The sequence below is a fragment of the Gigantopelta aegis genome, chromosome 4, assembly GCF_016097555.1.
Source record: "Gigantopelta aegis isolate Gae_Host chromosome 4, Gae_host_genome, whole genome shotgun sequence".
In the NCBI taxonomy this organism is placed as follows: Eukaryota; Metazoa; Mollusca; class Gastropoda; order Neomphalida; family Peltospiridae; genus Gigantopelta; species Gigantopelta aegis.
Genome location: NC_054702.1, coordinates 51806673 through 51819030, shown reverse-complemented (window position 1 = coordinate 51819030; position 12358 = coordinate 51806673). Strand labels below are relative to the sequence as shown.

Below are 12358 nucleotides of genomic sequence, written 5' to 3'. Positions count from 1 at the left end.
AACGATCTATATAAGTTCAGTCCGGACGTGGTAAATATATTTTTCTGCTCTGTTGTATAACCTTGATGTGATTGATGTGACTTTAAATATTTTAATACTGTATTATACCAATATTCTTTAGACAGTGTCTCTGGTAATCTGACGAAGTAAATTGTAGGCTTCACTGTTCTAATATTTTTATACGAATATTTGGTAAGATAAAGCTTAGCCGGTCATCCTAGAGGACCTAGGTAAACTGTAGGTTATTGTCTTTATTGTGATATGTACCAGTATTAATTCTGTATTACAAGGTTACTGAATGAGTAGTTAAAGGTTAATTAAAAATTAACCAGTTAGGAATAGAGTTGTAATTCCTTTATTAATTAAGTTCCCCTGGCAGCGTTTTTCAATTATCACACGCGTGTGGATTGTATCACCGTGAAGTGATTAGAATATTGTGTAAACTAGACACCTAGTGATTAACTAATTAAGTGATTAGTTCTGGGTTGTTATTATATTGTTGTTGTTAATTAACTACTGCGGCAAGTACATTTGTCAGCGTAGGTTAATACAGATTCCAAAGTGTATTGTGTTTTGTTGTGTTTTCTAGTGAACTAAACATGCCACATATATATATTTATATAAGATCTTATCTCCGATCCAACCTAGAGCCGAGCCACTCGGGTATTAGACTGCCCGATACAGAGAGATCTAATAGATATACAGTTAGAAGAGATATTTGGATAATCGTATTTTATTCAGTTACGGGTATTATAGGATCCCCGTGACAGGAGTATATCATCTTCCCTATTGAATATGACACAAATAAGCTAAATTGTACTTGTAGCGATTGACTTTTGCAATTTTCAAAAATTGTGTTGAAACTTTTTTTTTTTTTTTTTTTTTTTTTAAATAGTTTCCATGTTTTATTTCCAAATTAGCACATTTATAGGCGTGTCCAGATGGCGGCCATTTAGAAAAAAAAGAGAAAAAAATAAAATAAAAACTCGAAAGTACATTGAAACCAATTTCAGAAATTGATAAGTACCCCATGACCAATGGTGGCGCCAAATTTCATACTTTTGGGAAGAAAAGAATGTTTGCACCAATCTAAACTCTTCATTGAAAGTAAAAGGTTATTATTGTAGAACCTAACACATGTGACAGCTATCTTGTCGGTCATCTTGTTAACAGTAATTGACTGAACCGAACTGAACGATGTAGACAAGCTGGCACATGGTTTGTCACAGTAATGATGTATTTGATATCTGCCCGTGTAAAAACGTGTGTATCTATCAGTAATTGACTGGCACATGGTTTGTCACAGTGATGATGTATGTGATATCTGCACATGTAAAAACGTGTGTATCTATCAGTAATTGACTGACACATGGTTTGTCACAGTGATGATGTATGTGATATCTGCCCGTGTAAAAACGTGTGTATCTATCAGTAATTGACTGACACATGGTTTGTCACAGTGATGATGTATGTGATATCTGCACGTGTAAAAACGTGTGTATCTATCAGTAATTGACTGGCACATGGTTTGTCACAGTGATGATGCATGTGATATCTGCACGTGTAAAAACGTGTGTATCTATCAGTAATTGACTGGCACATGGTTTGTCACAGTGATGATGTATGTGATATCTGCACGTGTAAAAACGTGTGTATCTATCAGTAATTGACTGGCACATGGTTTGTCACAGTGATGATGTATGTGATATCTGCACGTGTAAAAACGTGTGTATCTATCAGTAATTGACTGGCACATGGTTTGTCACAGTGATGATGTATGTGATATCTGCACGTGTAAAAACGTGTGTATCTATCAGTAATTGACTGGCACATGGTTTGTCACAGTGATGATGTATGTGATATCTGCACGTGTAGAACGTGTGTATCTATCGGTTCAAGGGGCGGGATGTAGCCCTGTGGTAAAGCGTTCGCTTGATTGGCGGTCAATCTAGGATCGATCCCCGTTGGTGGACCCAATAGGCTATTTCTCGTTCCAGCCAGAGCTCCACAACTGGTGTAACAAAGGCTGTGGTATGTACTATCCTGTCTGTGGAATGGTGCATATAGAAGATCCCTTGCTACTAATCGAAAAGAGTAGCCTATGAAGTGACGACAGCAGGTTTCCTCTCTCAATATCTGTGTGGTACTTAGCCATATGTCTGACGAAATATAACAGTAAATAAAATGTGTTGAGTGCATATCAAACGTGGTATTTTGACGAATAGTCTTAGAGAGGAAACCCGCTAAAACAAATTCATTAGTAGCAAGGGATCTTTTATATGCACCATCCCACAGACAAGATAGCACATACCACGGCCTTTGATATACCAGTCATGGTGCATCGACTAGAACGAGAAATAGTCCACTGGACACATCGACGGGGATCGATCCCAAACCGACCGCGCATCAAGCGAGCACTTTACCACTGAGCTATGTCCCGCCCCACAACATATTACATATGAAATAAAAATCATAAAAACATACATTTCATTCATGAGACGTTCATAATTGTGTTCTCTGAAAACGGCTAGCTATTTGAGAACACCATTAAAACAAAATATCTTTTTCTTTTACAGTGAAATAGCATTCTACATTTATAAACATTTGGTCTAGACTTGCAATACTTTGGCAGAAGTCTTTTTCTTGTATCTTTCCTCTTTAAAAAAAGGACAACACATTATACAGCGGAATTCGTCACCAATTTCATTATTTATACATTGAAAGCATAAGGTATATTGTTTTACACATGCATTTTCAATGGGCATACAGTTAAACAATTTCAAGAAACAATCCAGAATGGATTATTAGGAGATAACCATATGGAGTTTTTAGATTTGCTGGTGTTATTGTCTATTTGATCCTACAAATGTCACTTGCCATCAGTTTACAATTGGATATAGCCTCAAAAATATGTTTTAAAAAATGAAATGCTATTTCTGTATGTTTTTCTCATGGGTCAGCTTCTCCGTTTTTTCACAGAAAGTTCCAGAACGATCGAAGGAAGAAAGGAAGGAAAATGTTTATTTAACGACGCACTCAACACATTTTATTTACGGTTATATGGTGTCGGACATATGGTTAAGGACCACACAGATACTAAGGGAAAGAAATAAATGTTTTATTTAATGACGCACTCAACACATTTTATTTACGGTTATATGGCGTCAGACATATGGTTAAGGACCACATAGATATTGAGGGAAAGAAAGAAATGTTTTATTTAATGACGCACTCAACACATTTTATTTACGGTTATATGGCGTCAGACATATGGTTAAGGACCACACAGATTTTGAGAAGAAACCCGCTGTCGCCACTACATGGGCTACTCTTTCCGATTAGCAGCAAGGGATCTTTTATTTGTGCTTCCCACAGGCGGGATAGCACAAACCATGACCTTTGTTGAACCAGTTATGGATCACTGGTCGGTGCAAGTGGTTTTACACCTACCCATTGAGCACATAGATATTGAGGGAGGAAATCCGCTGTCGCCACTTCATAGGCTACTCTTATTGATTAGCAGCAAGGGATCTTTCATATGCACCATCCCAGAAAGGATAGCACATACCACGGCCTTTGATGTACCAGTCGTGAAAACTATCAAGAATCAGTCGGATTGAAATCAACTCTCCAGGTCTATAAGTACTACCTGTGGACCGGTAGAGCTGATTTCAATCAGATTGGATCGAGAACCTTTCGGACTAAAATCGGGTCCAGTGGTCTATAAGTACTACCTGTGGACCAATAGAGCTGATTTCATTCAGACTGGATAGAGATACATGTTTATGTAATTCTGCAACCGGTTTTTCCTTTCTCCGTTTATCATGCACGGTGGAAGCAAGTAGACATTGGGAGGGCTGACTAAAGTTTTCGGGGGTATGCTCCTCCGTAAAATTTTGAGAACTAGATGTCCTGAAATGCAATTTCCGGCATTCTACAAGTAAAATTCATCTCTGCCTTAAATTTTACTACTAATAATATTTTTCGCGCCTGGCCTGTTTATATCAATTCGAATATTTTGAATTAGTATTTTTCTTTACAACATTTGCTTGCATATATACTCTGTCAAAAAAGAAACGCATAGGTGATACGGAAAGAAGAAAAGTGTTTGATTTTGCAAAATATAGGTTTTTTTTAAAATGTTGCTGAATGACCATGTTTGTTAATGTTCCTGGAATGGGACAGCATGCCCAAATGCACCCTAAAACAAATTTAACGCAAGTTGTCCGACAAATGCAGGAAATCGGAGTGAAATGGTCAGATTTTGGCGAATGCACGTGAAACTCTGAGAAAAGATTGGAGTAGTGATAGGTATTTAAAGCTGCCATTCTCGCAATGATGCGTCATTTCCTTTTCGACGTAGGACGAGTTACAAGATGCCAATACCAAGCCTGACGAATCGAAACATTGCAATAGGCCGCCTCCAGTTAGGTGAATCGCAGCCAGCAGTCGCACGCCACTTGAACGTCCATCAGAGCACCATTTCACGTTCTCTGGGACAGGTACCAGCAGTTTCAATCAGCTGAAGACCAGCCCAGAAGTGGAAGACCTCGCATAACAACTGCAGCACAACATCGCTACATCCGCCACAGCAACGAACACTGCTGGACGCATATCTGGTTTGAGAAGGGTGTCTGCACAAACCATTAGGAACCGACTTCGAGAAACTGGTTTAAGCCCAGTTCTCACTTGAACGATTTTTCGTACAACTGCGGTGCGACTAAAAGATTGTACAGCCGTGCGATTCCCGTACGAATTACCTAGCCCCCCCCCCCCCCCCCCCCGCGCAGTCTCACTTGTGCAACTGCCATGCGACTGGCTTTCTGCACCGGGCTCGCATACGCTCGCATGAGATTTGCACAGGTTGCACGACAGTTGCACGGAAGTCTGATGGATGTCGCACGGGAGTCGCAGGGGGTCCGCTGGGAGTCGCACATCTCGGCTCCCTTAAGACTCACGTACGGCTCCCGTGCGACCTATCATACTGCCGTGCGACCTATCATACTGCCGTGCGACTGCTGTGCAACCTCTATGCGACCAATGCGAACTGTGCGAACCTAGAGACAGCCGTACGATAATCTTAAACATTTGAAAAATGTCGCACCGGCATGCGACATGTCCGAAATACACACGACACCCCTACAACATGTGCGAATCATCAACACTGCCGTGCGACTGCCGCCCTGTACGATTTGGTGGTCGCACGGAATTCGCGTAGAAAATCGTTCAAGTGAGAACGGGGTTTTACGGGCAAGGAGACCGTATGCTGGCCCCGTCCTGCGACGTCAACATCAACATTTACATGTTCGCTGGTGCACGAATGTACAGGGGTGGAACTTGGGGAAACTGGAGGCGAGTATGGTTCAGCGACGAGTCACGTTTCCTTCTACAGCGATGTGATGGACGACAACGTTTTTACAGACGCCGCAATGAACGTTTTGCCAACAACTGCGTCACCCATGTTGACAGATTCGGTGGAGGGAGTGTCATGTTGTGGGGAGCCATCTCATACACCGGCAGAAGTGAACTTGTGTTCGTACAAGGCAACCTGACAGCTGTACGCTACCGGGATGAAATTCTTTGCCGTCACATGCTTCCCATTTTAAATCGACAGAGAGAACTCTTTCAGCAGGACAATGCCAGGCCGCATACGGCACGTATAACAATGGATTTCCTACAGAATGAGAACATTAATGTGCTGCCATGGCCATCAAGATCGCCAGATCTCAACCCCATTGAACATCTATGGGACGAACTGGACAGACGTGTACGCCAGCGTGACCCGGAGCCTCAGACACTTCTGCAACTGTCACATGCACTGCAGGAAGAATGGGCTAGGATTCCACGTGCCCGGATTCAGAGACTCATTCAGTCTATGCCAAGGAGATGTCGCGCAGTGATTGCTGCTGCTGGTGGCCACATAAGGTACTGATTTCAGCACCCTCGTGCGATGCTGTTTGGTGACGGAAACGCCTCCACTGCCGTCAGTCCATAGCAAGAACATTGTCACATACTCATGTCAAATATGACTGTGATACGATCATAAATAAATTATTCCACTTTGTATTAAATAGATAATTGAATATTTCGCGTTTCTTTTTTGACAGGGTATATAAGTTTCTCTTATATCCAATTACGGTTCAAGCACACTGTCCTAGGCACACACTTCATCTACACTTCATCTATCTGGACTGTCTGTAGTATCAGATCTAAGGGGGGCCCAGGGACCCTCACCCGCTAAATTTTAACACCCCCCCACCCCCATTTTTTAAAAGTTGATGAATAGGGTATCCCTTCAGAATTGTTTGTGGACTTTGGCCTTTGGACACATGTAATTGGAGCCCCCCCCCTCCCGTAAATGTATTTTCTGGACCCGCCACTGGTCTGTCTAGGGTAGTGAGTTAGTGGTTGGGTATTAGTAGTTGGTGAGAGAGAAGTCGGTGTAGTGGCCTTACACCTCCCATTGATTCGTTAAACTCGTTCTGATTGGGAGCCGGTACATGGAGGCGAACCCAGTACCTACCAGCATTAGAGTCACGTTCAAACAATGACATCATTGTCTCGAGCTCTGTTTAATGCATGGCTGTAACTGGTAGTTTAATTTTTGTTTTATCGACTCGGTTTGTGCTCTTTCTGTACTTGTATTAAAATCCAAACTATATTACCCAGCAGGGTGCATACCACCAATTACTTTCCCGTACGCGATAACAGTAACATGTGGCTAAAACAATAGCCTTATTAAAACCCACGGGAAAGAACCACCCGCTATCCCAGCTGTATGCTTACAACGATTTCAAAATGTGTTCGCTTGTCTCCCATCTAATGGGCACAGATATTTTAAATGTCCGATTACAATTTTGTAATACGTTGCATGTCTACAAATTCAAATATGAACCGATAGATACACACGTTTTTACATGTTCAGATATCATGTACATCATTACTGTGACAAACCATGTGACATCTTGTCTACAACGTACCCCACCCCCATCCCATATGGCGCTGAATTGCGGCCGGAGAGTCAATAGAGTTCGGTTCAGTTCAGTCAATTACTGTTAACAAGATGACCTACAAGATAGCTGTCACGTGTGTTAGGTTCTACAATAATAACTTTTTACTTTCAATGAAGAGTGCAGATTGGTCCAAACTTTTATTTCTTCCAAAAAGTATGAAATTTGACACCAACATTGGTCATGGGGCACTTATCAATTTCTGAAATTGGTTTGAATGTAGTTTTATTTTTATTTAAAAAAAAAAAAAAAAAAAAAAACCCCACCAAAACATTGCCGCCATCTAGACATGACTATGAATGTGCCAATTTGGACATAAAATGTGGAAAATATTGAAAAACAAAATTAAACAACAAAGACGTCAACACAATTTTTTAAATTGCAAAAGTCAATCAATTTCAGTACAATTTAGCCTATTTGTGTCATATGTTTTAATATTCAATAGAGAAGAGAATATGCACTATATTTAAAACAGATTACTACATCCAACATATTTTTCATGTATTTGAAAACCCCCCACCCCAAAACCTGTACTCACAACTTTGTCTTTTAAATGCCCCCTGAAGGCATATAAAAGTGAGTTCTCGCTTCTAAATAAGTGAGATGCATTTCTTCATATTGATAGTAAATAAAAATAACAGATGTTTTGTGTTGATCATATTCTTGAGACTGAAGTCAAAGATAAATTGTCTGTACTAAAGTGTCTTCTGTGGCATGCTGTCCTTACGGAATGAATACAGCAATGTCACAAAGAGAAAGATAGGAGAAAAAGGTTTTGTTTAACGACAACACTAGAGCACATTGATTTATTTATTAATTATCAGCTATTGGATCTCAAACATTTAGTAATTTTAACATATAGTCTTAGAGAGGAAACCTGCTACATTTGTTTAATTAGTAGCAAGGGATCTTTTATATGCACCATCCCACAGACAGGATAACACATACCACAGTCTTTGATGTACCAGTCGTGGTGCACTGGATAGAACGACACCCCGACGGGAATCGATCCCAAACCGACTGCGCATCAAGCGAGCTCTTTAACACTGGGCTATGGCTATGTCACGCCCCACAACATATTACAAATGAAATAAAAATCATAAAAACATTTCATTCATGAGACGTTCATAAATTTGCTCTCTGAAAACGGCTAGCTATTTAAGAACACCATGAAACAAAATCTCTTGTTTTTATATAATCAAATAACATTCTAAATTTATAAATATTTGGTCTAGACTGGCAACACTTTGGCAGAAGTCTTTTAAAAAAGGACAACACATTATACAGTGGAATTCATCACTAATTTCGTTATTTATATATAGAAAGCATACGGTATATTGTTTTACATCTGCCTTTTTCAGTGGGCTGATGGTGATTCGTGATTCGAAAGTAATAAAGCTAACCAATGATTTCACCATATCTCACAATAATTTAGCAAAATAGGTTGTACCATACAGTTTCAAGGGACAGAATGCTTAAATGGATATAGCCTCAAAAATAAGTTTTAAAAAATGAAATGCCGTTATTTCTGATAATAGCCTCAAAACCATTTGGACTAAAATTTTATAAAAACCGGTAGAGCTGATTTCAATGATTGGATTTCTGGTATGTTTACCTGTCTACCGGTAGCTGATTTCAAGTTCCAGAACGATTCAAACTAAAATTTGTCCAATGGTCTATAAGTACTACCTGTGGAAATTTCAGTCAGGCGACTAAAATCAGGTCCAATGGTCTATAAGTACTACCTGTGGACCGGTAGAGCTGATTTCAGTCAGATTGGATTGCGAACCATTCGGACTAAAATCAGGTCCAATGGTCTATAAGTACTACCTGTGGACCGGTAGAGCTGATTTCAGTCAGATTGGATTGCGAACCATTCGGACTAAAATCAGGTCCAATGGTCTATAAGTACTACCTGTGGACCGGTAGAGCTGATTTCAGTCAGAGCTGACTTTGGTCTATAAGTACTAATCTGATTTCAGCAGTCAGATTGGATTGCGAACCATTCGGACTAAAATCAGGTCCAATGGTCTATAAGTACTACCTGTGGACCAGTAGAGCTGATTTTAATCAGATTGGATCAAGAACCATTTGGACTAAAATCAGGTCCAGTGGTCTATTGGATAGAGATACATGTTTATGTAATTCTGTAACCGTTTTTACCTTTCTCCATTTATCATGCACGGTGGAAGCAAGTAGACATTGAGAGGGCTGACTAAGATTTTCTAGGGGGTTCGGGGGTAGACTACCCAGTAAACTTTCCGGCATTCTACAAGTAAAATTCAATTCTGCCTGAAGATTTACTACTACTAATATTTTTGATTAAAAATTTTAATTTTTTTTAATATAAATATATATATATATATATATATATTATTTTATTTTGGGGGGGGGGGGGGCTGTTTATATAAATTTTAATATTTTGAATTAGATTTGTTTTTAAAACATTTGCTTGCATTTATAAGTTTCTCTTTATTTTGTGTGTCTTTCTAGATTTGTTTATTGCTTAAATATATTTTCTTGTGAACAGTTTACACTGACTGCCAAACCATGGCTTGTGTTTTGCGCGATTATTTTCATTGCTGTTGTGTTTAGCAGTGTAACCAAACGTTTCTGTAGCAGTTTCAACCAGAGTAGCTTGCTTGTTTTATTCACAGAGTTGTTAAATTAAAAATGTCCTGTGGAGAGTCGAGTTTTTTCCCCATTTCATTTTATTTGTAGATATTTTTGTGATTATATTCAATTAAGGTTCAAGCACACTGTCCTGGGTACACCAACACACCCCATCTATCTATTAAAAAAAAATCATTTAATTTGTAGTTATTTCCGTCCATATATCCAATTAAGGTTCAAGAACACTGTCCTGGACACGTACCTCATCTATATGGACTGTCTGTAGTGACTGATCTATGGTGGACCCAGGTTCCCGTCCCCCCTAATTTTTTACGTTGTTGAATGCGAGTAATCCCTGCGGGAATGTTTGTGTCCTTCAATTTTTGGACACATGTCATTGGAGCCCCCCACCCCCTCCCCCGTAAATAATTATTTTGGACCCGCCACTGGTCTGTCCAAGGTAGTGAGTTAGTGGTTGGGTATTAGTAGTTGGTGAGAGAGAAGTCGGTGTAGTGGACTTACACCTCCCATTGATTCGTTAAACTCGTTCTGATTGGGAGCCGGTACTTGGAGGCGAACCCACTACCTACCAGCATTAGAGTCACGTTCAAAGAATGACCATCACTGTATCGAGCTCTGTTTAATGCATGGCTGTAACTATTAGTTTAATTTTTGTTTCATCGACTCAGTTTGTGCTCGTTCTGTACTTGTATTAAAATCCCAACTTTATTAGGATACACAGGATGGTGCACACCACCAAATTATATTCCAAACACGATAACAGTAACATGTGCCTAAAGCTATAGCCTTATTAAAATCCACGGGAAAGACCATCCCGCTATCCCAGCTGTGTGCTTACTATGATATGAATTGATTTAAATCAAATTGGCTAAATCAATTAACATAGATACTAGTACACCACAGAAACAAACACGACACCTTGCCATAAGAATGGAGAAAACCAAAATGAAAGATACATTATCGTAATTTACAACACACAATTTTATTTGAACACAATTCACATAAAAATTATACATGAACAAATAGCTACTACTGCATGTACAATACATATTATTACAGCCTACCTAATAAATAAATCAATCAATCAATCAATCAATTAGCTTGGGGATTTTAATGTTTTAAAACACAGTCAATAAATTTACAGATATTATTTAGTTACTTAATATTAATTGCAAATGCCGTATAATTTTTATATGGTTATTTATTACCCAGCAGGCACTCGTAACAGGGAAAATAAAAATCATAATTTCTCAATGTGAAATTACCATGCATTGGTTTAACTTACACTACTATTGGACGATTTGACGCCAACAAACCAATCGCCTTGACGTCATCACGAGTTGGCAAAGCACACGCAATGATGTCACGTAGTTTAAAGTGTTTATGCTAAAACTGATTTCAACATATGTAACATTATAGGCTATCCAATATTATGTCTACATATATTCCTTTAGAGATAAAATCGCAGCAGATAATTTAGCCGTCCCCAGCGGTCCGTGCAGATTTCTTTAAAAGTTTTGGCTCAACTCTATACTTTTTTTTGACTGGTCGCAAGTTACAACTGTTGCAATATAACGTTGTTTCGGGGCTCAAACTTAACAACGGCACCGACGCCAATTGCCGTCGTTGAGATATACATTGCCGTAGGTAGAGAGCATCACCAACGGCACGTTTGTGCCAACGGTAAAACTCCCCAACAATGGCAAAATGTATACACCTGGTGTACATTAACTACCAATATTCAACACTTACTTGTTTGAATGTCTATATACAACAAAATAACCCTTCAAGCATCTTTATTTGCTGCAAATGTCACTATAAAAAATATATTGCCAAAGGTATGCTCAAAATTGCCGTCGGGTGGCCGTTTCAGCCATGGCAATTATTTTGCTGTTTACTGGCTTGCTGCGCATCAAGTATCTAAAATTCAGCCTAAAACATTTGTCGTAATACTAGTAGTATGTCTGCGTGAATAAACTTACTGTAATCGTGAAGTTTTAATTTCCGAATGTTTACAGGTCATGATTTGCGATTCGCATAAATTTAATTTTGCGTAAGTGACACGCGAAAAGAACGGCAATTCGCATGAAATATTGTGCACTGTCCAGATGATATTTGAAACGTTTGAGTTGTGGAGAGCCGGAGTAACGTGTAAATTATGACCCTCATTAAAAACAGACCAAGGGTCATTTTTCTACAGTGAACAAATAAATCCCTTCCGAAATTCTCGTTTTATTACAACTCCCAGGTGTAAAATAATGACCCCTCAATAAAAACCATCTGCATGGTCTTTTTCTTTTAACACTTTCTGACAGACCGGACAGCATATACCACGACTTTTGATATACTCAGTCGCAGTGCACCGAGTAGGATGGTAAAATACTCAATGGATCAGTCTAATGGGTTCTATCCTGCGATCTGTTCATGCTGGCATTCTACTAAAAGAGGTTTTTTTTTCGTCTCTCTAAAAGTAGGGGCGGGACGTAGCCCAGCGGTAAAACGCATGGCTGATGCACAGTCGGACTAGGATCGATCCCCGTCGGTGGGCTATTTATCGTTCCAGCGTACCAAAGTGGTATGTGCTATCCTGTCTGTTGTATAGTTCAGAAGAAGAGATCTAATGAATTGTTACCACTATTTATAGACAGATAAAGGCATGTTTTAACCTGTTCACTCACTTTTCCCGTCCGGGGATCGGTTACTGGCGAAGTCAG

At 39.4% G+C, this 12358-nt stretch overlaps 1 protein-coding gene across 1 annotated transcript in view; it reads left to right on the top strand.

Moving 5' to 3' along the window:
• Window positions 1–4809: 4809 nt before the first annotated feature.
• LOC121369879 (cysteine-rich venom protein-like) overlaps window positions 4810–12358 on the top strand; it is a 56076-nt gene continuing 48527 nt past the window's right edge. Inside the window, exon 1 of the mRNA XM_041494957.1 lies at window positions 4810–5049. Coding sequence (XP_041350891.1) covers window positions 4810–5049 — 240 coding nt within the window. The remainder of the gene's footprint in view (window positions 5050–12358) is intronic.